The 24,025-nt window shown below is 45.3% G+C and overlaps 2 protein-coding genes across 2 annotated transcripts in view; one reads left to right on the forward strand and one right to left on the reverse strand.

Moving 5' to 3' along the window:
- Positions 1-24,025, forward strand: part of SUGCT (succinyl-CoA:glutarate-CoA transferase) — a 1,606,806-nt gene that overhangs the window by 548,667 nt on the left and 1,034,114 nt on the right. The window lies entirely within an intron of this gene.
- LOC141052587 (uncharacterized) lies at positions 6,839-8,591 on the reverse strand. Its single transcript, XM_073549822.1, has 2 exons — positions 8,446-8,591; positions 6,839-8,335 (listed from the first exon to the last, which is right to left on the reverse strand). Exon 2 carries the CDS (start codon positions 8,098-8,100, stop codon positions 6,898-6,900), a length of 1,203 nt encoding a protein of 400 aa, XP_073405923.1. The 5' UTR covers positions 8,101-8,335; positions 8,446-8,591; the 3' UTR covers positions 6,839-6,897.

The following is a 24,025-nucleotide window of genomic DNA, read 5'->3' on the forward strand; positions in this document are numbered from 1 at the left end:
CAGTGCTCAGAAACATGGCCATAGTAAGGAGGGCTGAAAGCCAACCACACAGAAGTTGAAATGTCAAGATTGGGCAAAGAAATAATCAAAGACAGATTTTTCAAAGGTTTTCTGGACTGATGACAAGATGAAAGTGACAATTGTCAGACTGGATTGATGGGGCCATGGCTGAATCAGTAATGTGCATAAAACATACTTTGAACCAGATGGAGGTGTGGTACAGATGTTAACTGGTATTATTAAAGATGGGCTAGTTGGACCTTTTTGGGCTAAAGATGGAATCAAAATTATCTTCCAAACCTACTGCCAGATTTTAGAAGACATTTTCTTCAAGCAGTGGTACAGGAAAAAGGTTGCATCTTTCAAGAAAATCTTGAATTTTATGCAAGACAAAGCCCCATTGCATGTCTCAAAGTACTCCACTTCTTGATTACCAGTAAAGGCCTTAAAGACAAAATAATAATGACATGGCCCCTTGCTTACCTTACCTAATAATAATAATAATAATACATTTTATTTCTATAGCACCGACATATTCCGCAGCACTTTACATTTCAGAGGGGACTTGCACAGACAATATACATTACAGCATAACAATAATCACATAGATCATAACAAATACCAAGAGGAATGAGGGCCCTGCTCGCAAGCTTACAGTCTATGAGGAAAGAGGTAGACACGAAAGGTGGGTGGTAACAGTTGCCCTGATTGTATGGACCAGCCATAATGTTAAGTGTGTAACAGTGCAAACCTAAGCCCTATTATGAATTTTGTTTGCCTTCTTAAATGAGAGATTTATGGCTGTGATTGTTGCTGCCCGAAAATTTGATCATCAGCAGATTAAGAAACTGACCTTCTCCACGGATGAAAGGCTTAATATAAGTTACTGATATTTTTTATGAATTACCAAAAATGTATTCATATACAATTTGAGTAGTTTGGTTATTATTCTCACTTTAACAGATGGGAATTGAGATGAGATTATTTTTATTTAGTTGCCTAATTCTGCACACTAGTTGCTCAATAATTTTCCACACCCTCTCCTATGAAAGACAAAACCTCACTTTTACTTTCTTAAATATTCAGGTTTCTGGTTTATTAGCATTTCAAATTGACTGACAGCATTGCAGTTATTGAACAATATAATTAATCATTAAAAATGAAAATTGCCTAATAATTGTGCACATAGTGTGGTATTTTAACAATTTCTTATGATGAGGTCAAATAAAGATGCATTTATAGTACACGATTATCCTGATTAAGTGTTCCTTGAAACAATGGCCTAATGATAATAATGCAGTATAAACAGGTTGTCAATTAACTAGTGAAATAGCAAAGTGCTTATTCACCAAGTGAAATAATCTTTTGGTCTTTTGGTTCGATCAAAACATTTTTGTTCTCGGCAGCACACTATCCTGTGCTGCCAAATACAATGGCAACCTATGTTTGCAGAACAATCAATTACTGATCATTCTGTGCAGACCAGTCTAAATAGGCTATTAAACGAATGGCGTCTGCCAAGCATATTTCTAATGGGCAGTTATTTAATGCGGCATATCAGCAGGTGCGAATACTTCTTACGTCTGAGTACATTTTGTTGCTCTACTATCCTGAAGTTATTAGCATTTAGATATTTATAGTGGTTTGAAAAAACCACTATATTGTAATCCGAACGCTGCTAACTTATTCTTCTTATTATTATTAAGTTGATTTCCGCAATTAATACAGCCCGAACCGCTACACGCACAGAGTCCGTTGAGGTGTCGTTTCGAAGCCAGCGCCCATGAGAGGTGTGCTAAGTATTTTTCGTGTCGATCAGATTTGTAGTTTTTGCGCAATTTGCGTTCGAAAAATTTTTTTCCCGTCATTGGAATGCACTGTCTCCAATGCTTTTCAATAGGAAATGGCAAAACATGCCCTGAGGCGATTGAAATGGCAATTGAGCTCATTGATATGCGCAGGCACAACCAGTTACTATGCCAACGCCTACGAACGTCACATGACATCTCCAGAACAGGGCTTCTGCCACATAATATCAGCTCTTAAAGCGAAACCCACAGCACAAATGCAAATCTAGCTTCATCACATGACACATGCCCCTGAGAGAGAATGTGCGCCAAAGTGTATTTAGAAGCCCAGTGAGCCAAACTGGCTCTTAAAGGGCCGAAGTGCAAAAGTGACTGTTAAAGGGCCGGCGCACCGAAATGAGTCTTAAAGGGACAACACACCAAATCGAAAGCTGAGTGACCACAGGCTCCAAATGGGAGGCTGATCGACCCCCCGGCCTCCAAATCGGAGGCTGAGCCACCCCGGCCTCCAAATTGGAGGTTGAGCCACCCCGGACTCCAAATCGGAGGCTGAGCCACCCCGGCCTCCAGATCGAAGGCTGAGCCACCCCGGCCTCCAAATCGGAGGGTGATTGACCCCGGCCTTCAAATCGGAGGCTGATTGACCCCGGCCTCCAAATCGGAGGCTGAGCCACCCCGGCCTCCAAATCGGAGGCTGAGCCACCCCGGCCTCCAAATCGGAGGCTGAGCCACCCCGGCCTCCAAATCGGAGGCTGAGCCACCCCGGCCTTCAAATCGGAGGCTGAGCCACCCCGGCCTCCAAATCGGATGCTGAGCCACCCCGGCCTCCAAATCGGAGGCTGAGCCACCCCGGCCTCCAAATCGGAGGCTGAGCCACCCCGGCCTCCAAATCGGAGGCTGAGCCACCCCGGCCTTCAAATCGGAGGCTGAGCCACCCCGGCCTCCAAATCGGATGCTGAGCCACCCCGGCCTCCAAATCGGAGGCTGAGCCACCCCGGCCTCCAAATCGGAGGCTGAGCCACCCCGGCCTCCAAATCGGAGGCTGAGCCACCCCTGCCTCCAAATCGGAGGCTGATCGACCCCGGCCTCCAAATGGGAGGCTGATCGACCCCGGCCTCCAAATGGGAGGCTGAGCCACCCCGGCCTCCAAATGGGAGGCTGAGCCACCCCGGCCTCCAAATCGGAGGCTGAGCCACCCCGGCCTCCAAATCGGAGGCTGAGCCACCCCGGCCTCCAAATCGGAGGCTGATCGACCCCGGCCTCCAAATCGGAGGCTGATCGACCCCGGCCTCCAAATGGGAGGCTGATCGACCCCGGCCTCCAAATGGGAGGCTGAGCCACCCCGGCCTCCAAATGGGAGGCTGAGCCACCCCGGCCTCCAAATCGGAGGCGGAGCCACCCCGGCCTCCAAATCGGAGGCTGAGCCACCCCGGCCTCCAAATCGGAGGCTGATCGACCCCGGCCTCCAAATCGGAGGCTGATCGACCCCGGCCTCCAAATCGGAGGCTGATCGACCCCGGCCTCCAAATCGGAGGCTGAGCCACCCCGGCCTCCAAATCGGAGGCTGAGCCACCCCGGACTCCAAATCGGAGGCTGAGCCACCCCGGCCTCCAAATCGGAGGCTGAGCCACCCCGGACTCCAAATCGGAGGCTCTTTGACCTCGGCCTCCAAATCGGAAGCTCATCGACCCCAAATCTTACCCAGAGTGGCCCCACCCACCAAATCTTACCGAGTGGCCCCGCCCACCAAATCGGACCCAGAGAGGCCCTGCCCACCAAACCGGACCCTGAGGGGCCCCGCCCACCAAATCGGACCCTGTGGGGCCCCACCCACTAAATCGGACCCAGAGTGGTCCCGCCAACCAAATCGGACCCAGAGTGGCCCCGCCGACCAAATCGGACCCAGAGGGTCTCCGCCCACAAAATCAGACCCTAAGGCTAGTTTCACACTTGCTTTTTTTTGCAGCGCGTTTTTCCCGCAAAAAAACGCATTAAAAAAACGCATACAAATGCATACAAACGCTGCGTTTTTTTCCAGCATTTTAATGCGCATGCAGGAAAAAAACGCAGCGTTTTTGCGCGTTTGTATGCGTTTTTTGTGCGTTTGCGTTTTTTTACAGATTTTTGAAAAACCCCACAAAAAAGAAAAAACAACCATTCAACAACACACAAGACCAATGGGACTTCATTGTGGGTGTGGTATGTTAATATATATAGACCCTGTCTACAGTATTCTTCACATTTGCTTGATTCTTCTCGTGACCATGGATCTGCGCTGGAAGAGTTTTCACTTCAACTTGGATTTGGACATCGCGATGGCTCAGGCGTATGCAGTTGCTTGCCATGAACAAAGGAAGAGAGAGAGGCAGCGAAGACGGCGGCGTATGTGGATACATCCGATTGTTGAACTCCGGGAGAGCCGTGGGGCATACCACACCCTCTACAGCGAGCTACGTGCAAACCCGGAGAAATTTACTGATTATATCCGGATGTCCCACGAAAGTTTCATGGATTTGCTTGCTCGTGTCCAACAATCCATCCGGAGACAGGACACACAGCTCCGTCGTGCGATTCCTCCTGAGGAACGGCTACTGGTGACATTACGGTATGTTTTAAAAACAAAGGGGTGTGGTCTGATGTTTTTTTTTGTAAATTTAGTATTCAAAACCTTGGGTAATTAGTTTTCGTGAATGTACTAATATTTTTTTTTATAGTTTTTAAAAATAATATACATAAATATTAATTTTACTTCTTTGTCTGTTCACAGATTCCTGGCGACTGGAGAAACCCTATCCTCACTACACTTCCAGTACCGTATTGGAATCTCTACCTTGTCTGGAATTGTTGCTGACACCTGCCGGGCTCTCTGGAATGTTCTTTGCCCAGAATTTATGCCCCTGCCCACCGCTGAAAAGTGGATGGAAATTGCTGACAAATTCTGGACAGTATGCAATTTTCCCAACTGTTTGGGAGCTGTTGATGGGAAACACATACGGATCATCAAACCCCAAAGAACGGGATCTGAGTACTATAATTACAAAAAGTACTTTTCAATAGTACTCATTGCAATTGCGGATGCCGGATGTATGTTTGTAGCAGTGGACATTGGAGCATTTGGCCGTGGTAATGACTCGCAGGCTTTTAAAAACTCAGACATGGGCCGGAGGTTGTATGGCAACCAATTTAATTTCCCTATGCCACGGCCTCTTCCTCACACCGAAGCTCCGCCACTGCCCTTTGTAATGGTTGGCGATGAGGCTTTTCAAATGTGCGGAAACTTACTGAAACCCTACTCCAGCCGGGACTTGGACCACACCAAAAAAATTTTTAATTACAGGCTGACCAGGGCCAGAAGAACTGTCGAGTGTGCTTTTGGGATTCTTGTTTCCAGATGGCGAATTCTGGGCACGGCCATTAATCTTAAACTTGAAACAGTCGATGAGGTGGTGAAGGCCTGTGTGGTTCTACATAACTTTGTGATGGCTAAAGAGCACCCGACCTTTGAACTGGACGATGATGCTCCTAACCCATTGCCTGAATTCACTCAGCACACTCTCAGGTCATCCGTTGAAGTTGGCCAAATGAGGGACAAATTTGCGGCCTACTTTATTTCTGATGTAGGACGGGTGCACTGGCAAGATGAAATGGTGTAATGTTGTTGTTTATGGTAATAAAAATCCTTATTTGATACCATTACTGAGTGCACTATATTTTTTAAACTCCAATTAATTAAAAAACTTCCCATGTATAACTGAATTTTGTTATGTTCACACACCTGGGCAGGTAAATACACATACGAGTTAAAATGCAGCATTGCTAGTCTGCGTGAAATATATTGGAATGAGCAAAGCTGCAGGCCATGAATCAGGAAACCATTTAAGAGAAAATTGTGCAACTAGTTTAAAACAAAGTATGTGATTTTCTCAAAACACAACCCTCAAAACCCAACCCCAATGAAAGTCCATCCTCAAAACCCAACCCCAATGAAAGTCCATGGGGAATACAAGTCAGCATTGAGTGGATGAATGTAATCTGCTCATGTAATCTGCTCCATTACAAGTTATTACACTAGGCCTTGGAATGACTATACTAGGCCGTGGTATTTCAAATATGAGTATAGTAGGCCTTGGGGCTAGTAGTATAGTAATATGTGAAATACCACGGCCTAGTATAGTCATACCAAGGCCTACTGTAAGAACTCGATTTTTAACAACTAGCATCTTGTTTCACAAAAAACAAACTGGTGAAACTAGAAAGAAACTTATTTTTTAGACAAGTTTCAACAATTTGTTTTTCATGAAACCAGATTCTATTTGGTAAAACTAGAGTTATTACACTAGGCCTTGGAATGACTATACTAGGCCGTGGTATTTCAAATATGAGTATACTAGGCCTTGGGGCTAGTAGTATAGCAATATGTGAAATACCACGGCCTAGTATAGTCATACCAAGGCCTACTGTAATAACTCAATTTTTAACAACTAGCATTTTTAACAACTAGCATCTTGTTTCACAAAAAACAAACTGGTGAAACTAGAAAGAAACTTATTTTTTAGACAAGTTTCAACAGTTTGTTTTTCATGAAACCAGATTCTATTTGGTAAAACTAGAGTTATTACACTAGGCCTTGGAATGACTATACTAGGCCGTGGTATTTCAAATATGAGTATACTAGGCCTTGGGGCTAGTAGTATAGCAATATGTGAAATACCACGGCCTAGTATAGTCATACCAAGGCCTACTGTAATAACTCAATTTTTATCAACTAGCATTTTTAACAACTAGCATCTTGTTTCACAAAAAACAAACTGGTGAAACTATAAAGAAACTTATTTTTTAGACAAGTTTCAACAGTTTGTTTTTCATGAAACCAGATTCTATTTGGTAAAACTAGAGTTATTACACTAGGCCTTGGAATGACTATACTAGTCCATGTTATTTCACATATGACTATACTAGCCCTTGGGTTGGTTTTTAACATGTATTTACCCATCAGTGTGTGTGAGCGGCGCAAACAACATTAATGAAACTTATTAATGGTGAACCACAAATGTAAATTTATTTTTTATCACAAAAAAAAAAATAAAAATTATTTTTTACGGCGTTTGGGGGCAGATGGTTTCAATTTGGGGGTGTGCAGGGAATATGCAACACTTGCAGTTGAAGACGGTGTTTGAGGGGAAGGGGCAACAAAACTTGTGGGGGAAGGTAGTCCAGTTAAGGGAATTAAACTTGGAACACTTGTAGGAGAGGAAATCTGTTCATTTACATTAGTTGTAATGGCATGTCGCCGTAGGCTTGTGTGCCTGGACCGACTTTGGCCCAATGCCCGCCTTGATTGATTTCGCCTTGAAGTAGGGGCAAATATGGAATGTAGGTCCCCCGTCTGCTGGTATGGCTGCTGCTGCTGAGGTGGCGGCTGCTGCTGCAGAGGTGGCGGCTGCTGCTGAGGTGGCGGCTGCTGCTGAGGTGGCGGCTGCTGCTGAGGTGGCGGCTGCTGCTGAGGTGGCTGCTGCTGCTGAGGTGGTTGCTGCTGCTGCTGAGGTGGCGGCTGCTGCTGAGGTGGCTGCTGCTGCTGAGGTGGCGGCTGCTGCTGAGGTGGCGGCTGCTGCTGAGTTGGCTGCTGCTGCTGAGGTGGCTGATGCTGCTCTTCGTTGTCAGTGCTCGTCTTTGCAGGAGGACTGGTGGCGGCAGTGATGGCCCAGGTTTGCAGAGTGGTGGTGGCAGGGCTACTACATGTTGTTGTAGCGGCAGGGCTGTTCCATGTTTGCCTAGTGGTGGCTGAGCTCCACGCATGCATGGGATTGGCGGTGGTGCTCCAGACAGGAGCAGCGCTTGCCATGGTGGTGTCGGTGAAGTGACCAGCTGCACTCAGACTTGTGGTGGTGTAACGGTGGGTGTCCTGGCTTTGAAGAGAGGTGTCCGTGCAGTGGTATGCAGCACAAGTCGGTAGTGAGGTGAAGCGAGTCAATGGTGGCACAGGTGGAAAGGACACCACTGACTGCTGACCGTACCGATTATGCTGCATAGCCTGCAAGAAAGCATTGTTGCAGGCCTGCAGCACATTCAGCTGTTGATCAGGACTAAGGTGTTCCGCCATGCCCTTTTCAATCTTACTAAAAAAATGGTGTGCTGGTCTGTTGAGGTCGGCCTCCAGACGGTCAAGGCGCTGTTCTACAGAATTGAAGCGGTGTTCAAAGTGGTTAAAACCACGTTCCATTAGTGCAAAACCGCTTTCAACTCTGTCGGACAGTGACTTGAGGCTGGAATTAAATGTCTCGCTCAAATGCATAAACTCGGGCAAGACATTCCTGTCCAAGGCCCTCTGCCGCTGGCGGGTAGTGCCCGCATAACCAGTGGCAGAGACCTGGGACAGGGGAACACCTAATGGCCCAGCTTCCTGGTCACCAGCTGTGTGTGTGGCTGACCTGCAAGGTGCTTCCTGGCTGTCGGATGGCTGGGACGGGTCAGAGGACGTCCGAGGAAGGACCGCTCCAGGGCCAGGTTGCAGGGTGCTGCTCCAGGTGCTGTGGAAGAAAGGAAAATCATTACTACCATGCCTTTACAAGAAGCATCAGCTGTGGATTAGAAAAACACAGATTAATAAAAATAAAAACCCAAAATGTATAATACTTACGATCTTGTGGCAAGGACCGGTCTTAGGAACTGCAACGCGTGATAGTGACGGTATCTAGTTCTGGTCCTTGACGCAGATCCACTGCGAACCTGGCCCTCAGCACGAACATCACTGTTGAAGCGGTCCTTGATCGAACGCCAACGTGTTCGGACTTTGTCCACTGTTGATAAAAAAAAACAGTGCCGTCAAGGACAACAGTCACTGCGGCACAATGTAGCAATACAATACTCAAAGCAGTCACTGTAGACCCCGATGACACTGTTGGGTTTCCTGCTAGAATACGCCTAGCACGAAACCCAACAGTGCCGTCAAGGACAACAGTCACTGCGGCACAATGTAGCAATACAATACTCAAAGCAGTCACTGTAGACCCCGATGACACTGTTGGGTTTCCTGCTAGAATACGCCTAGCACGAAACCCAACAGTGCCGTCAAGGACAACAGTCACTGCGGCACAATGTAGCAATACAATACTCAAAGCAGTCACTGTAGACCCCGATGACACTGTTGGGTTTCCTGCTAGAATACGCCTAGCACGAAACCCAACAGTGCCGTCAAGGACAACAGTCACTGCGGCACAATGTAGCAATACAATACTCAAAGCAGTTACTGTAGACCCCGATGACACTGTTGGGTTTCCTGCTAGAATACGCCTAGCACGAAACCCAACAGTGCCGTCAAGGACAACAGTCACTGCGGCACAATGTAGCAATACAATACTCAAAGCAGTCACTGTAGACCCCGATGACACTGTTGGGTTTCCTGCTAGAATACGCCTAGCACGAAACCCAACAGTGCCGTCAAGGACAACAGTCACTGCGGCACAATGTAGCAATACAATACTCAAAGCAGTCACTGTAGACCCCGATGACACTGTTGGGTTTCCTGCTAGAATACGCCTAGCACGAAACCCAACAGTGCCGTCAAGGACAACAGTCACTGCGGCACAATGTAGCAATACAATACTCAAAGCAGTCACTGTAGACCCCGATGACACTGTTGAGTTTCCTGCTAGAATACGCCTAGCACGAAACCCAACAGTGCCGTCAAGGACAACAGTCACTGCGGCACAATGTAGCAATACAATACTCAAAGCAGTCACTGTAGACCCCGATGACACTGTTGGGTTTCCTGCTAGAATACGTCTAGCACGAAACCCAACAGTGCCGTCAAGGACAACAGTCACTGCGGCACAATCTAGCAATACAATACTCAAAGCAGTCACTGTAGACCCCGATGACACTGTTGGGTTTCCTGCTAGAATACGCCTAGCACGAAACCCAACAGTGCCGTCAAGGACAACAGTCACTGCGGCACAATGTAGCAATACAATACTCAAAGCAGTCACTGTAGACACCGATGACACTGTTGGGTTTCCTGCTAGAATACGCCTAGCACGAAACCCAACAGTGCCGTCAAGGACAACAGTCACTGCGGCACAATACAGAGCAGGGAAATACTCACTAAACGCCTTTTTGGAGGATGCTGTGGCGCTGTCCCAGCCATCCATCAACGCTGCGGCCACCTCATTCCATAGCCGCCGGGTCACCACATTGTCCTTGTACAGCCGGTCACGGCTGTCCCACAACGGCGAACGCTCCTGGACCAGGCTGATGAGCTGCTCATTATCCAGGTAGACGTCTTCATCCCGTTGTGGAACCTAGACAAAACACATTCATTAGAATATTCAAATTTAAATTGAATAAAAAGTTACAAAAAAAGAAACAAAAAAATGAGTAAAAATAGAAGATAAAAAATAAAGAACATTACAAATCATTTGATACTTACATTCCGTATCACCACCGGGACTTGGCTTCGCTGCTCCTGCTCTTCGCCCTCACTAGTGCCGTCCGCAGATGATGATGACGATGTCTGAAAGTTGAAAAAAACGTAAGAGATTTGGAGAAGCAGCAGATATACTTACCAGATGCACGAAAATAATCACCTCACGGTCTGCTTGCGCCAATTCCTGCCGCGATGGGGAATACTCGGATTCTGAAGACATACTGCATGTAAAAATAATAAAAATCATTAGTACATACATAATTTAAAAGGACAGGCATATAATGTAATATACTCACATTCTTCGCTGATATAATGGGTTCTTGGTTGACTGTCTGCTCTTCAATCTCTCAGTGTAGTAGTGGCAGAGTTTTGGCAGGCACCTCCTTTATATAGACTTTTTTTTTTTGACTTTAGAAGATTCTAACTAGGATAAAAAGTGGACACCACCCAAAAAACGCAGCGCTAAAAAATCGCATACCTGCGCATGCCAGTGCGCACGTATGCGCATCCATAGGCTATAATGGCCATTTTTAGCGCAAAACGTGCGCATACGTGCGCATGCGCTTTTTTCCAGGGCCAAAAAATGAAACATGCAGCGTCTGGAAAATACCAACGCACACCCCAAAAAAACGCAGCGCATGAAAATCGCATACATGCGCTTACAAGCGCGCATGTATGCGCACCCATGTTAAATATAGGGGAAAAATCGCATGCGCACGTATGCGTTTTTTTCCAGCGCTAAAAAACGCAAATGTGAAACCAGCCTAAGGGGCCCAACCCACCAAATCTGACCCTGAGGGGCCCCGGCCACAAAATCGGACCCTGAGGGGCCCCGGCCACAAAATCGGACCCTGAGGGGCCCTGGCCACAAAATCGGACCCTGAGGGGCCCAACCCACATAATCGGACCCTGAGGGGCCACGGCCAGAAAATCGGACCCTGAGGGGATCCGGCCACAAAATCAGACCCTGAGGGGCCCCGGCCACAAAATCGGACCCTGAGGGGCCCCACTCACAAAATCGGAACCTGAGGGGCCCCACCCACAAAATCGGACCCTGAGGGGCCACACCCACAAAATCGGAGCCTGAGAGATCCCCGCCAACAATTCAAGCCCTGAGGAGCCCAGGCCAAGGAATCGGATCCTGAGGGGCCCCACCCACCAAATCAGACCCTGAGGCCAAAGTGGCCTCTGAGAGGCACTCACAGTTAAAACGGATCCTGAGTTGAAAGTCTTGCAGGGGCAGCAGGCAAGTCTCTCTTAAAGGGGCAGCCCGGGCACCATTTCAAGCCACTATCTGTACTTCCTTCAGGAAATACACATCTAGTTTCTACTGTTTATCCCTTTTATTTTACAACTGATTTGCATGTCATTCTATTTTATTCTCTTTTTATACCTTTATAAAAAAAAAACCATATGTACAGTATATTTTTTTTTTCAAACTCAAAATTTGTTTAAAAACTAAATGTTTAACCTTTTAAATTCTGGAGTGAAAGTGACATTTGGGGTATGTAAACTGTGTTGCGATGAGCTATTCACTTTGCAATCCTTACAGGATGGTGAGTACAAGATTGAGTGGATGGACATATAGTAGATTACCCTTTTGTAATTGTATCCAGTTGTATCCAGTCTCTGGCAGATAAGTGGATACCTGCCAATCATGAAAATCTTAAATCTTCAGGTATAAAAAAAAATTAAACGCTCCAACAAAAATTTAATTAAATGACTTAAAAAATGTTTTTTCTTTTGCTAAACTTTTTTTTTTTTAAATAAAAGCCACCATCTAACCTACTGTAGTATAGGGCCTTTGACCATCTTCGACATTCCTAGAGCTCAGTTCATAATTCATGTATTGTCAGCCTCTTCTAAACTAATACATCTTTGTACTGTGTTAGCCAGTAGATAGAAAAATATGAAGATTTGAAACTAGACATTTGTCATTCTTCTAACAGTGCTAAAGAATATAGGGATGGCTGTATTAGTCGGTGTTGATGAATCACTTGTGGTCCACAGCAAATTCCTTTGCCTTTAAGGAACTTTGAAACTCTGCTACTAGAATGTGGCCTCTTGTCATAGGCAAAATTGTAAAGAATTGTATTTATTGCAGAAATTACCTAAAATGAATGAGGCTATTCTTTTAATAAGTTTCATATCAACAAGTATAAATTGAATTTTTTTATACTAGTCAAATTTTTGGAAGATAAAAGCAGAACAGAAACGACCCTGTAGTCAGCCTATGTTTTTGAAGATTACCACAAATTGAGATAAGGTGCAATAGTTACGTTTATCAAAACAAAATCTCCATAAGTTGTGTGTGGGCTGAACATAGATGGCCTTTTGTGTAGCTTGAAAGTACATTGTAGTAACATGTGTTTTGTGTGAGCGCCTTCAAAAAGCATATGAAATCATAGCCTCGGCTTTTAGGTTAAAATGATAAATGTGTTGCTAATGATGTTTGAGATGTTTCTGCTTTATCAGCGGTCCTGAAGCACTGTTTTTAAAATGAAACCTTAAAATAGCCATCAAAGACGGTCCTGCAGAGCTACGTGGTAAGCAGAAATCCCTGCATTTATCACGAGGCAGCTTTGTTTGGCAAATATGACATAATCCTTTTTGGTCTTTTAAATTTACAACACCATTAGGAATGGCCTGCTTTCCCACACATACTAGAGACCACAAAAACTAAAGAATTACCATTTCATATGGCTGGTAAGACTTATTTATATTCACGTGCTCCAAAAAGACGTTTTGCCAAGGCAAGCAAAGTGATGCTCGGGCTGTTTGTTTTTTTAGATCTTGAGAAAATCTACTTCTAAACTATGCATCGCTCTTGGAAAATTCCACTTCCATGTGTACTATTCAGGTGCCTGAATCTGGTAACAGGTTTATATTTGTCTATGATGAAATATTAGGAATAAATATAATACAATTACTTTATTTTCATAAAATGACATCTTTAACAATTATAATAGAGAGTGCTGGAGGGCACCACAGGACGTTCAGAGTGGGATACACCCGAGGTTCATAGAAAAGCACTGAAAATGAAAAGAGAAAAGCTATAGACCATAAGCAAGAGCCCAGAACTCTTGCAGCCCGCATCAGTTGACATGTGCTCTTTGTAGGCAGGATATTTGGGATGCTCAACTTTTCTATGGAGAGGTATTACTCTGTTGGTCATTTTTTGGCCTGTACATTTTTATAAGATTCTTTGAGCCCATTCTATTATGGTTCTGGGCTCTTTTTGCTTATGGGTGACACTTTGGCATTAGCAGGCTATGAATTTTTTCCTCTTCTTTTGTGCCTATGTTATTTTTGTGTTGCTCCTTTACATACCGTATTTAATAACACATCCATCTCTTGTGGGTTTATTTAAGGATTTGTACTTATTGACCATGCATTCGCTCTTTATAACTTGTATTTTAATCATATAATAACCCTATTTGTACTGTGGTGTGTTGTTTGTATCTATTGATTCCTTGTATTGATTATTATATTGGCACATGTCTACTGTTTTGGGTCTGTAGCTCCATTATGAGCACTTGATTTTGCTGTGTATGTCACATGTGTGACTTTTTAAAATGTTTTTAATGAGTGTTGTTTTGGTGTTCTTGCACTCAATAAAAATGTTGTTTATTATTGAATATATTTCGTGGTGATCCCCGTTCATATGGTCTATAGCTTTTTCTCTTTTCATTTTCAGTGCATCTTTAATAATTATCACAAAACATGAAATCGAGAGTGTAATACAATTTACATATTTGACTTGTCGGTCATTTTTGTTTTAGAAGAAATCCAGCCCAATACTAGAAAACCTTAAACTTTATGGATGATAAACACCAAGGTTACTTACCGGTAGCCGTTTTTTCCGGAGCCCATGACGGCACACATGAGAGAGGGGATCCGCCCAGTCAGGACAGGAACCCTACTGAAGATAAAAGGGCGGTACCTCTCCCTCGCTTCAGTTGGTTTACAGAGCATGTGAGGCCCCCCGGGTTAGTACACATGGTAAAACTATCACCACATTATATCTAACTAAAAAAACACCCAAACTATAGTGCACACCAAAGGAGTGAAAAGGGGGGAATATACAGGTGCCGTCATGGGCTCCGGAAAAACCGGCTACTGGTAAGTAACCTTGGTGTTTTCCCGTCTCCCATGATGGCACACATGAGAGACTTTTGTAGAATAAGACACCTTAGGGAGGGACCACCGCTTGCAGCACCCTTCTACCAAAGGTTAGGTCAGTAGAGGAAGACAGATCAAGTCGGTAGTGCTTAAAAAAGGTGGAAGGTCAGGACCAAGTAGCGGCTTTACAAATTTGCTCAATCGATACCTCAGCCTTCTCTGCCCAGGAGGTAGCCACGGCTCTGGTGGAGTGAGCCTTGATGCCTTCTGGAACCGGAGCGCCACTTGCAGAGTAGGATAACATAATGGCCTCCCTGATCCATCTGGCAATGGTACTCTTAGCTACCCCGTGCCCTTTTCTACAACCCTGAAAGGCTACAAAAAGGGACTGATCTTTCCTCCACTGACTAGTTACTGACATATATTGTATTATGGCTCTTCTTACATCTAATGTATGGAACTTTTGCTCCCCTGGGTTTCAAGGATTGTTACAGAATGATGGCAATGAGATTTCCTGAGTCCTATGAAACTTTTGGACTACCTTGGGGAGATAGGCCGGGTCTGGTCTTAGAACCACTCGGTCGTCCAAGATCTGTGTATAAGGAGGACATATAGACAGAGCTTGTAGGTCGCTGACTCTTCGGGCTGACGTTAAGGCTACCAGTAAGACCGTTTTAAGTGTAAGTAGCTTTGGTGACAGCTCTAGTAGTGGTTCAAAGGGATCTTTGGTTAAAGCCTCCAAAACTAAGTTCAGGTCCCAAGGTGGTATCTTTGGGATAATGACCGGCCTTGACCTGCCACAGGACTTAATGAATCGGGACACCCACCTATTGGCTGCTAAGTTGCAGTTATATAGGGCCCCCAAAGCTGAGATTTGAACTTTGAGTGTGTTAGTGGCTAACCCCAGTTGTAGCCCCGACTGTAAAAACTCTAGGATAGGTCCCACTGGAGCTACATCCCCTAAAGGTTCCCCCAGGAAGTCTAGGAACTTTTTCCACGTTCTACCATAGATTTGGGATGTTATCGGTTTCCTACTTTTCAACAGGGTGGAGACTAACCCTGGAGAGAATCCCTGGCGACTCAGTAGCGCCCTCTCAAATTCCAGGCTGCTAGATGGAAGCCCTTCACCTGGGAAAGCAGGTCTGGAATCTCTGGTAGTATCCACGGATCTGTCACTGACATGAGCCTCAGAAGGGAGAACCAAGGCCTTCTCGGCCAAAACGGAGCTATGAGAATTATTCTCGCTCGATCCTCCCTGATTTTCCTGACCACTACTGGGATCATTGTTATTGGGGGAAATGCATAGGCCAGGATGAACTTCCAGGGTATTTGTAGGGCATCTACTGCGAAGGGGTTTTCCCTTGGATTTAGTGAGCAGAACTTCCTGACCTTCCGGTTGTGTGCGGTAGCGAACAGGTCTATTTCTGGTTTGCCCCAGGCCTGAACTATTTGTTGGAAGACTTGGGGGTTTAGGGACCATTCCCCTTGTCTTAGATGCCTGCGACTCAGGAAGTCTGCTTGTATATTTTCTGCCCCCTTTATGTGCAGTGCTGTGATGGATAACAGATGTTGTTCTGCTAGCTGGAAGAGTAGATGTGATATTTGCATGAGGCCTCGAGATCTCGTTCCCCCCGATGATTGATGTAGGCTACTACTGCCTGATTGTCCGTCATGACCCGGGTGTGGCGGCCCCGAAGTAAGGGAAGGAAGTGTTTCACGGCTTTTTCCACTGCCCATAGTTCTTTTACATTTGAACTCTGATCGTTTTCTAGTGAAGACCAGGTCCCCTGTATTGTGTGGGATCTCAGGTGTGCTCCCCATCCTGTGGCACTCGCGTCTGTCGTAATGATGTCCTCGACTGGTTTTTGCCACGGGACACCGGCTGTTAGATTCTTCTCCACAGTCCACCAGAGCAGGGAATCTCTTACAGCCACTGAGAGACATAGTTTGCCTTCTAAATGCCCTTTTAATTGTTTCTGTGCTGACAGAACCTCCCACTGTAGTTGCCTTAAGTGGTACTGCGCCCATGTTACTGCGGGTATGCATGATGTCAGTGAGCCTAAAAGGGACATTGCGTTCCTCAGTGTCATATTTGGCCTTTGTATTGCCGTGCGAGCTAGGCCTCTTATCTTGGTCACTTTGCCCTCTGGTAGGAGGCAGCGTTGTTGCTCGGAGTCCAATATCAACCCTAGGAAGGATTGCTCTTTTACTGGGGTTATCCTTGACTTGGGGATGTTTACTATCCATCCTAGTCCTACTAGAGTTGCTATCACTTCCTTCACTTGATGTGTGCAGTGGGGCTCCGACCTCCCTATTACCAGAAAGGCGTCCAAGTATGGGACGATCACTATGTCCCTGGATCGCAGAAAAGACATTACTTCGGCCATCACTTTGGTGAATACTCTGGGGGCTGTAGACAGGCCAAACGGAAGGGCTGCGTATTGGTAGTGTCTCACCTGCCCCTGGATATAGAGCGCTACTCTCAAATATCACTGATACTCCCGATGGATTGGGATGTGATAGTAGGCATCTTTTAAGTCTATCACTGCCATGAGGCAATGCTGGAACAGAATCTTTGTGGCCGTGTTGATTGACTCCATTTTGAAGGAGCAATTGTCTATCCACTGATTGAGTCTCCTCAGGTTGACAATGGTTCTCCAAGAGCCGTCTGGTTTTTGTATTAAGAAGAGGGGGGAGTAGAACCCCCTTCCTTCTTCTTGCACTGGGACTTCCTGTAGGACTTGTTTTTTCACTAGTCCCAAGACTTCCGTCTCCAGGGCCAGCTGTTGCTCTTGGGCTTTCCTTCTGGGTGTTATTATGAAGGTATGCCTGGGCGGACGGATGAATTTTATTTTTAAACCGTCCCTGATTATATTTAGGACCCATGTACTGGGGGAGATATTTGCCCAGGCGGAAAGGAAGAGAGAAAGCCTTCCCCCTACCTCCGGCCCAATGTCATTGGGGAGATTTTTTGGAGGAAGTGGAGGGCCCTTTAAACATATAGCCCGATACTTTTTTCTTTAAAGTCCCAGCTTTTTCTATCTCCCGGGGGACGACCCCTGTTAAATCTCCTTCTCCGAAAGGGCTGCTTCTTAGGTTCTCCCGGAAATCGGGGAAAGCTTTTCTTCCTGTCCCCCGCATGTTCCAAAATCTCTTCTAGTTTTTTCCCGAAGAGGAATTGGCCATCGCATGGAATGGAACACAACTTATGCTTAGAGGGTAAATCTCCGGGACACCCTTTAAGCCACAGGGCTCGTCTTGCCGCATTTGACAGGCTTGCTGCTCTAGCTGTCAATCTTGCGGAGTCTGCAGAGGAATCTGCCAGGAAAGCCGCTGCTCCGTGCACCAGTGTCAGATTAGCTAGAATTTCGTCTCTAGGAACTCTATCCTTGATCTGGTCCTCTATTTGTTGCAGCCAGACCATGAGGGCACGAGCGGTACAGGTACCGGCTATTGCTGGCTTCAATCCCCCTGCTGAAGCTTCCCAGATGTGCTTCAGAAACCCATCTGCTTTTTTATCAAGCGGGTCTTTCAACACGCCAGAATCTTCTAATGGTAGGGATACCTTTTTTGAGGATCTGGCTACAGCCCCATCAATTTTTGGGACTTTTTCCCAGGTTTCTGAGTCCTTCTGGTCAAAAGGGTACCTCCTCTTTGATGTGGAAGGTAAGCCCCCTGACCGCTCCGTCTTTTTCCATTCCCTGTCAATTAGCGCTTTTATTTTATCATTTACAGGGAAGGTATGTTTCCACTTTTCCTCCAGTCCTCCAAACATTACATCCTCTAATGACTTGGGAGTTTTTTCCTCTTTAAGGCCCATTGTAGCTCTAATGGCTTTCACCAGCTTTTCCACGTCCTCCGTTGGGAAGCATGGACGGCCGCCTATATCGCTGTCCGAGGAGGATTCTGAGGACTGAATAGAGGAAGAGGAGGTGGAGGGGGACAAAGATCTATCCCGCCCCTTCTGCCTTGGCGAGGCTTCTGAACCGGAGCTCCTTCTACGGTTTCTTTTCTTTTTAAGGGCTGCCTTTAGGGAACCTTTCACCTCCTGATGTATTAACTCCTTCAGACTAGTCACCAAATCAGGGGTCTCCTCCTGTATAGTCCTGTTTATACAGTCAGCGCAGAGATCTTTCTGCCACTGATCTGCCAGCGGGTTTTTACATAGGGTGCATTCTCTATTTTTAGTTTTGCTGCTGGCCTTCCTCGCCCCCTAGTGATCAAACAGAGAAAATGGAACCCCGTTACCATAAGGGTGACATTCACGTAGATCACTCACCACCACTCTCAATCAGGGGTACCGATCTCGGAGGCTCCTCAGATGCACTCGTGACGTTTCTCCTGGACGTCCCAGAGTCATGCCGGTTGCGCTTATGACTGCCGCCCCCACCACTTGAGCGACTGCTCCTGGTATGCTGGCGGCTCGGCCTGGCATCTGGCGAGAGGTCTTGCTGCTGACGCTGCTGCTGTCGCTGCTGCTGATGCTGCTCATCTTGCCCCACTTCCATTCTGAAGCCTTGGGCATGAGTGCATCTTCTGTGGTCATCCCCCTTTTGTAAGGGGGATCCACTGCACTCTCCGCCTCCTTCGGTTACCCCCACAGCCCCTCCCCCCCTGCCATGCCGCCGGGATCTCTCTCCACCGGTCGGCGTTGATTACCATGGGCGCCGCCATCTTGGATTGCCGGCGCCGCCTCCCGACGTCACGCGGGCACACCCCTTCCCAGCGTGCCCTGCGCGTGACGTCAGAGGAACGTGACCCGGAAGCGGCCACTCCCTCAATGCTCGTGCGCTGCTCCAGAGTAGGGAATCTCTTATGGACCGGCAGAGGGGGAGAGGGCGGCGCGGCAGCCACGGCAGAGCCCCAGGACCCCAGCCGTGCTGCTCCTGCGCCCGCTCGGACGCTGAGCCCCGGAGGACCCGCGGACGGCGCTTCCTCAATCCCGACGCCCAGCGCTCAGGAGCCCAGCCTGATCTTCTACGCCGGCACGGGAGAGGGGCAGGTAAGTGTGACCTGCTGTCTTCAGTTCACATGGGTCCCTGTCAGGACAGGAAACCCAACTGAAGTGAGGGAGAGGTACCGCCCTTTTATCTTCAGTAGGGTTCCTGTCCTGACTGGGCGGATCCCCTCTCTCATGTGTGCCGTCATGGGAGACGGGAAAAAATATCATAATTAATCCATGCATAATTAATCCAGGGATTGGAACATCTATGTTTTTTTGGTGCACTGAACACCCATACTCATGATGATATTCTGAGCACACCAGAAACGTGTAGATGTTCCTCGATGGGATGGCTGGAATGGGGTGGTTCTCTCCAACCTCCCATCCCCACCCCCCATTTTTTTTCTTTACTTACTTCACACTTTCATTTCTTCCCCTATCTGTTCTTCTCTTTTTGTCTTTCTCTTCATGCCTGAAGTTCCACTTTTTTCTCTCTGCTCTCCTTCCTATGTTAATATGAAAATTGGATGAAACAAGGTCACAATGTGGATTTTTGTTCACGTTACAGATGTTTTGGAAAATATATGGCTTTATCTATATATTTTCTGTGTTTTTGTTTCATCCCTAAATTTAAAAAAAATGACTAATGTTGTATGAGAATATGTTTTAATCACATACAAATAAAGTTCAAGAATTTATACAGCTGAGCAGGATTTCTTCTACTACAGTCTGATAATCATTGTTAGTGTTAGTGAGTAGCGATGTTCATTTTGTGCTCCAGAGAGACCAGGCAACTGCACAGTTTCTTTTTTTTCAATTGGTCATTGAACAATATATTTGTTATGCATATGACTTGATATAGCAACTCATTGTTAAAAAAAGCAAAAAAAAGCAAAATCAAGTAATTATACAGGTCTTGTTTTTCAGTAAAGCAAAAGTAAGAGTATCCAATAAAAATGTTGGCGCTATTGGAAATTTATTTCCTCCATAGAACTATGCTTCTGATTCATTAAAGCAATTATCCAGGAATTATGTAATGAATTGCATTGAAATGTCACAAAATGTTTGCGCAATGTGTAGTTTAGCAAAATTTTTGCAACTTTTGACATCTTCACACCAGTTTGACACTGATTCTCCGAAATGGGCTGACCTGGAGTGGAATGGGGTCATAATGCTATAGCTCTTTTAATTCATAACAAGCTGTGTCATTCTTTATGCCAGAAATTTTATGACTGGACAAAGATTGTGGCGAGGTGCACCCAAGTCCAGGCTACTCATCAGAAACTCTTGAATCATTAAGAGGCATATTATTTTTAATGAATCAGGACCATCTGAATCCAGCGCATCCCCTCATCAAAACGGGCATGAACATTTCTGGTCTTGATGAATCGCATCCTATGGATATATGGCAGTGTTTTGTTTTTATCATTTTTTGTTGATTACACAAGAGGCAATCTTGGCAAATTTGATGTTATACCCTTGTGACCTAAATTACTGAAACTATTAAAGTGATCAGACCTTGTAATGATAGCCTATTTTTTTCAAAGAAAAACTTGTTGTGGAGGCATGGATAATAGTTTTATGTGTTAATAATACACAATTCTTTAGCAGAAATTGATCATTGCTCCACTGTAACATGTGTCTTTCATAGACCCACAGTGTGTGATAGAACTTTTTTTCAGTGTATAAGATGCACCGGACCATAAGACGCACATAATAATTTAACACAAAATATGTAGTCAATTCTGTACTTAATATCCCCTATCCTGCTATATATGGTCTCCTCATCCCAATCTTGATACACATGGCCCCCTCATCCCTATGCTGTTATGCATGGATCTCTCATCCCTATCCTGGCAGGAATGATCACCCTCATCCATATCCTGGTATGCATGGCCCCATCCCCATCCATGTATGCAGGTCCCCCATCTCGTCCTAATATGCAAGACCCCATCTTGCCCTGGTATGCAGGGCCCCATCCTTATCTTGGTATGATTGGCCCCATCCCAGCCCTAGTATGCATGGTCCCATCGTTATCCTGCTATGATTGGCCCCATCTTGGTCCTGGAATGCATGGACCCATTCTAGTCCTGTATGCATAGTCCCATCCTGATTCTGGCATGATTGGCCCCATCCCTTTCCTGGTATGCATGGCTCTATCAGTAAAGATTGTGTCCTGCTCCAGTGCCAGCAGCTGCTTTATGCTTGCAAGCAGCGCTTTGCAGGGACATCATACACTGCTCACAAGCAGAGCATAGCATCTGGAATACTCACTGGGACTGTTCATCACAGAGAGCAGTGAGTATTCATTGCTCTTCAGTAGCAAGCAGTGTCAGCCACCGGCTTCCTGCTACTACCAGCTGTCACGTGTGCCGATACTTAAGAGAAATGAATTTTCAGAATATTAATTTCTCTTTAGTATCGTCACACGTGACTGCAGCAGGAGGAAGGCTCTGGTGGCTGACACTGCGCACTACTGAAGAGTGGAGGAAGGTAAGTGTGATGATTTTTTTTTTATCTTTTCTGGTGGGCCAAACATACCAGAATAAGGATGGGACCAACCATACCAGGAATGGGAAGGGGGATAATCATACCAGGATGCCAAAAAGAAATGAATATTATTTGCCCTCCATGCCCATTGGGCGTGGAATGCAGTGAATATTCATTTCTTTTTAGCAGTGGGCACATGAGTTAGTCGCAGCCACCGGCTCCTGCCTCTTTGCCCCCCTGCTCCACTGAAACTGCTCCCCCACCTCCCCATGACAGCCAGAGCCGGTACATCTGGACAACAAGATGCACCCCCCATTTTCCTCTACATTTTGGGAGGAAAAAAATGCATCTTATAGTCTGAAAAATACAGTATTTTGTCACTATTATCCTATAAAACACAACAAAATATACTTAAGTAGAGTACTGCTGTCCTACATAGCAGAACACTTGCTTCACCACCCAGATTTCTTTGTAAAGCCAATGTTAACATGTTCAGTATTCGGTCAGTTTTTTACCTCAATATTTATAAGCCAAACAAGTAGTGGAGCAATCAGAGGAAAAGTATGATAGAAACAGGTCACCACTTCTGCATTTTTCACCCACTCCTGGTTTTTGTTTACACATACTAATTAGCGATGAGCGAGTATACTCATTGCTCTGGTTTTCCCGAGCATGCTCGGTTGATCTCTGAGTATTTTGGCATGCTCGTAGATTTAGTGTTTGTCGACGCAACTGCATGATTTGCAGCTGCTGGACAACCTGAATACTTGTGTGGAATTCCTAACAAACAGGCAATTAATGCATGTATTCAGCCTGTCTAGCAGCCGCGTCGATCAATACTAAATCCCCTAGCGCGCTAAAATACTCGGAGATAACCTGAGCATGTTCGGGAAAAACCGAGCAACAAGTATACTCGCTCATCACTAATACTAATGTAAAGTACTGAATATAGACTAACATTGATAATCACACTGTGTTTCAAGCTGTTGATTGGCATCTTCTGGCAGAGAATCACCTGCACTTTCTATAAATGTAAGTGCTAAATAATTTCAGAGTGGTGCATGAACAGCACTTTCCTATCTGTTGGCATTGATGAAAATGACATGCTGCACATGGGGGAGGCATTAGTGAGACCCGTTGAAGCGCAAGTGCGTGAAACGGCCTTCGCCCACTCTCTGTGCGTTCCTCCTGTGCCAATGCCTTTTAATCAATAAAGAATTTTCACGACAGAACGGTGAGTGCCATCACTTTTTTACTCTTTTGTACATAATTAGTGAGACTTTACTGACAGAAATGAGAATACTTATGTTGTCTTCCACATAGCCTTTTAGACCTTATTAGCATAGAGAATAAAGCTTTTATTTTCACCAATGGTATCGTGAACTAAGACACCATTTTTCAGGAGTATTTCCTCCATATTGGGATTTTATGGGATTTTGATAAATGATAATCATTTTCTGAATGATTGGTTTGAAATGAGCTTCAGTCTATACAAAATACGCTAACAGTAAATATGTAAGACCTGTATCACTAAACTTGCCTATATTTTGCATTGATTTATTGTAATGTACACCTCTGCACTGATTTTTTTTATTTTTCATTTGCGTCAAACATGCAAAATTAATGAATTCTTTATAAAAAAAATATTTACCCCATATTGCTGCTGCAGAGTGTCCACAAGTCCTTTATCTAGCTAGCTGATCTGCAAATTTGGATACAAAAGTAGCAGAGCTCAACTTGTAGATCAGTTGGTTCTTTCTGCTCACCCATGTCTTCTATCAGTGCTAGAGATAGCATAATCTTTGGGAAGCCAGAGAAAACAATCTGTGAATTGGGAGGAAAATTAGGTTGTGTCGATTCATTTAGTGAAGACAACAGCTTCCAAGAGGCACAGACCTGACATCCAGGATTTATTGCTTGGACGGACATCGCCTCCAAGTGAAATTCTTAACCTATGAGCAGGTTGCAGATTGCATATCAGTTGGTCTGTAGATGAATAAAATATTACAGATTGCAGAATAAAAGTTAGTGTATTTTTAACTAACAGGAACCACACGCATATAGTGTTAAGTATGTTATGAAAAAATACTACAATGTAAAAATGCTTTCAAAAATAGAAGTGTTAAAAGTTTATTTCTATTAATTAACAAAATGCATAGTGTATGATCAAAAGAAAAATCAAAGACAAATCAATATTTTGTGTCACTGCATCTTGTCTTCAAAACAGGATCAAAGCATCAA

Source organism: Dendrobates tinctorius, unplaced genomic scaffold, assembly GCF_039654945.1.
Source record: "Dendrobates tinctorius isolate UK_male_01 unplaced genomic scaffold, ASM3965494v1 ptg000162l, whole genome shotgun sequence".
NCBI classification, from domain to species: domain Eukaryota; kingdom Metazoa; phylum Chordata; class Amphibia; order Anura; family Dendrobatidae; genus Dendrobates; species Dendrobates tinctorius.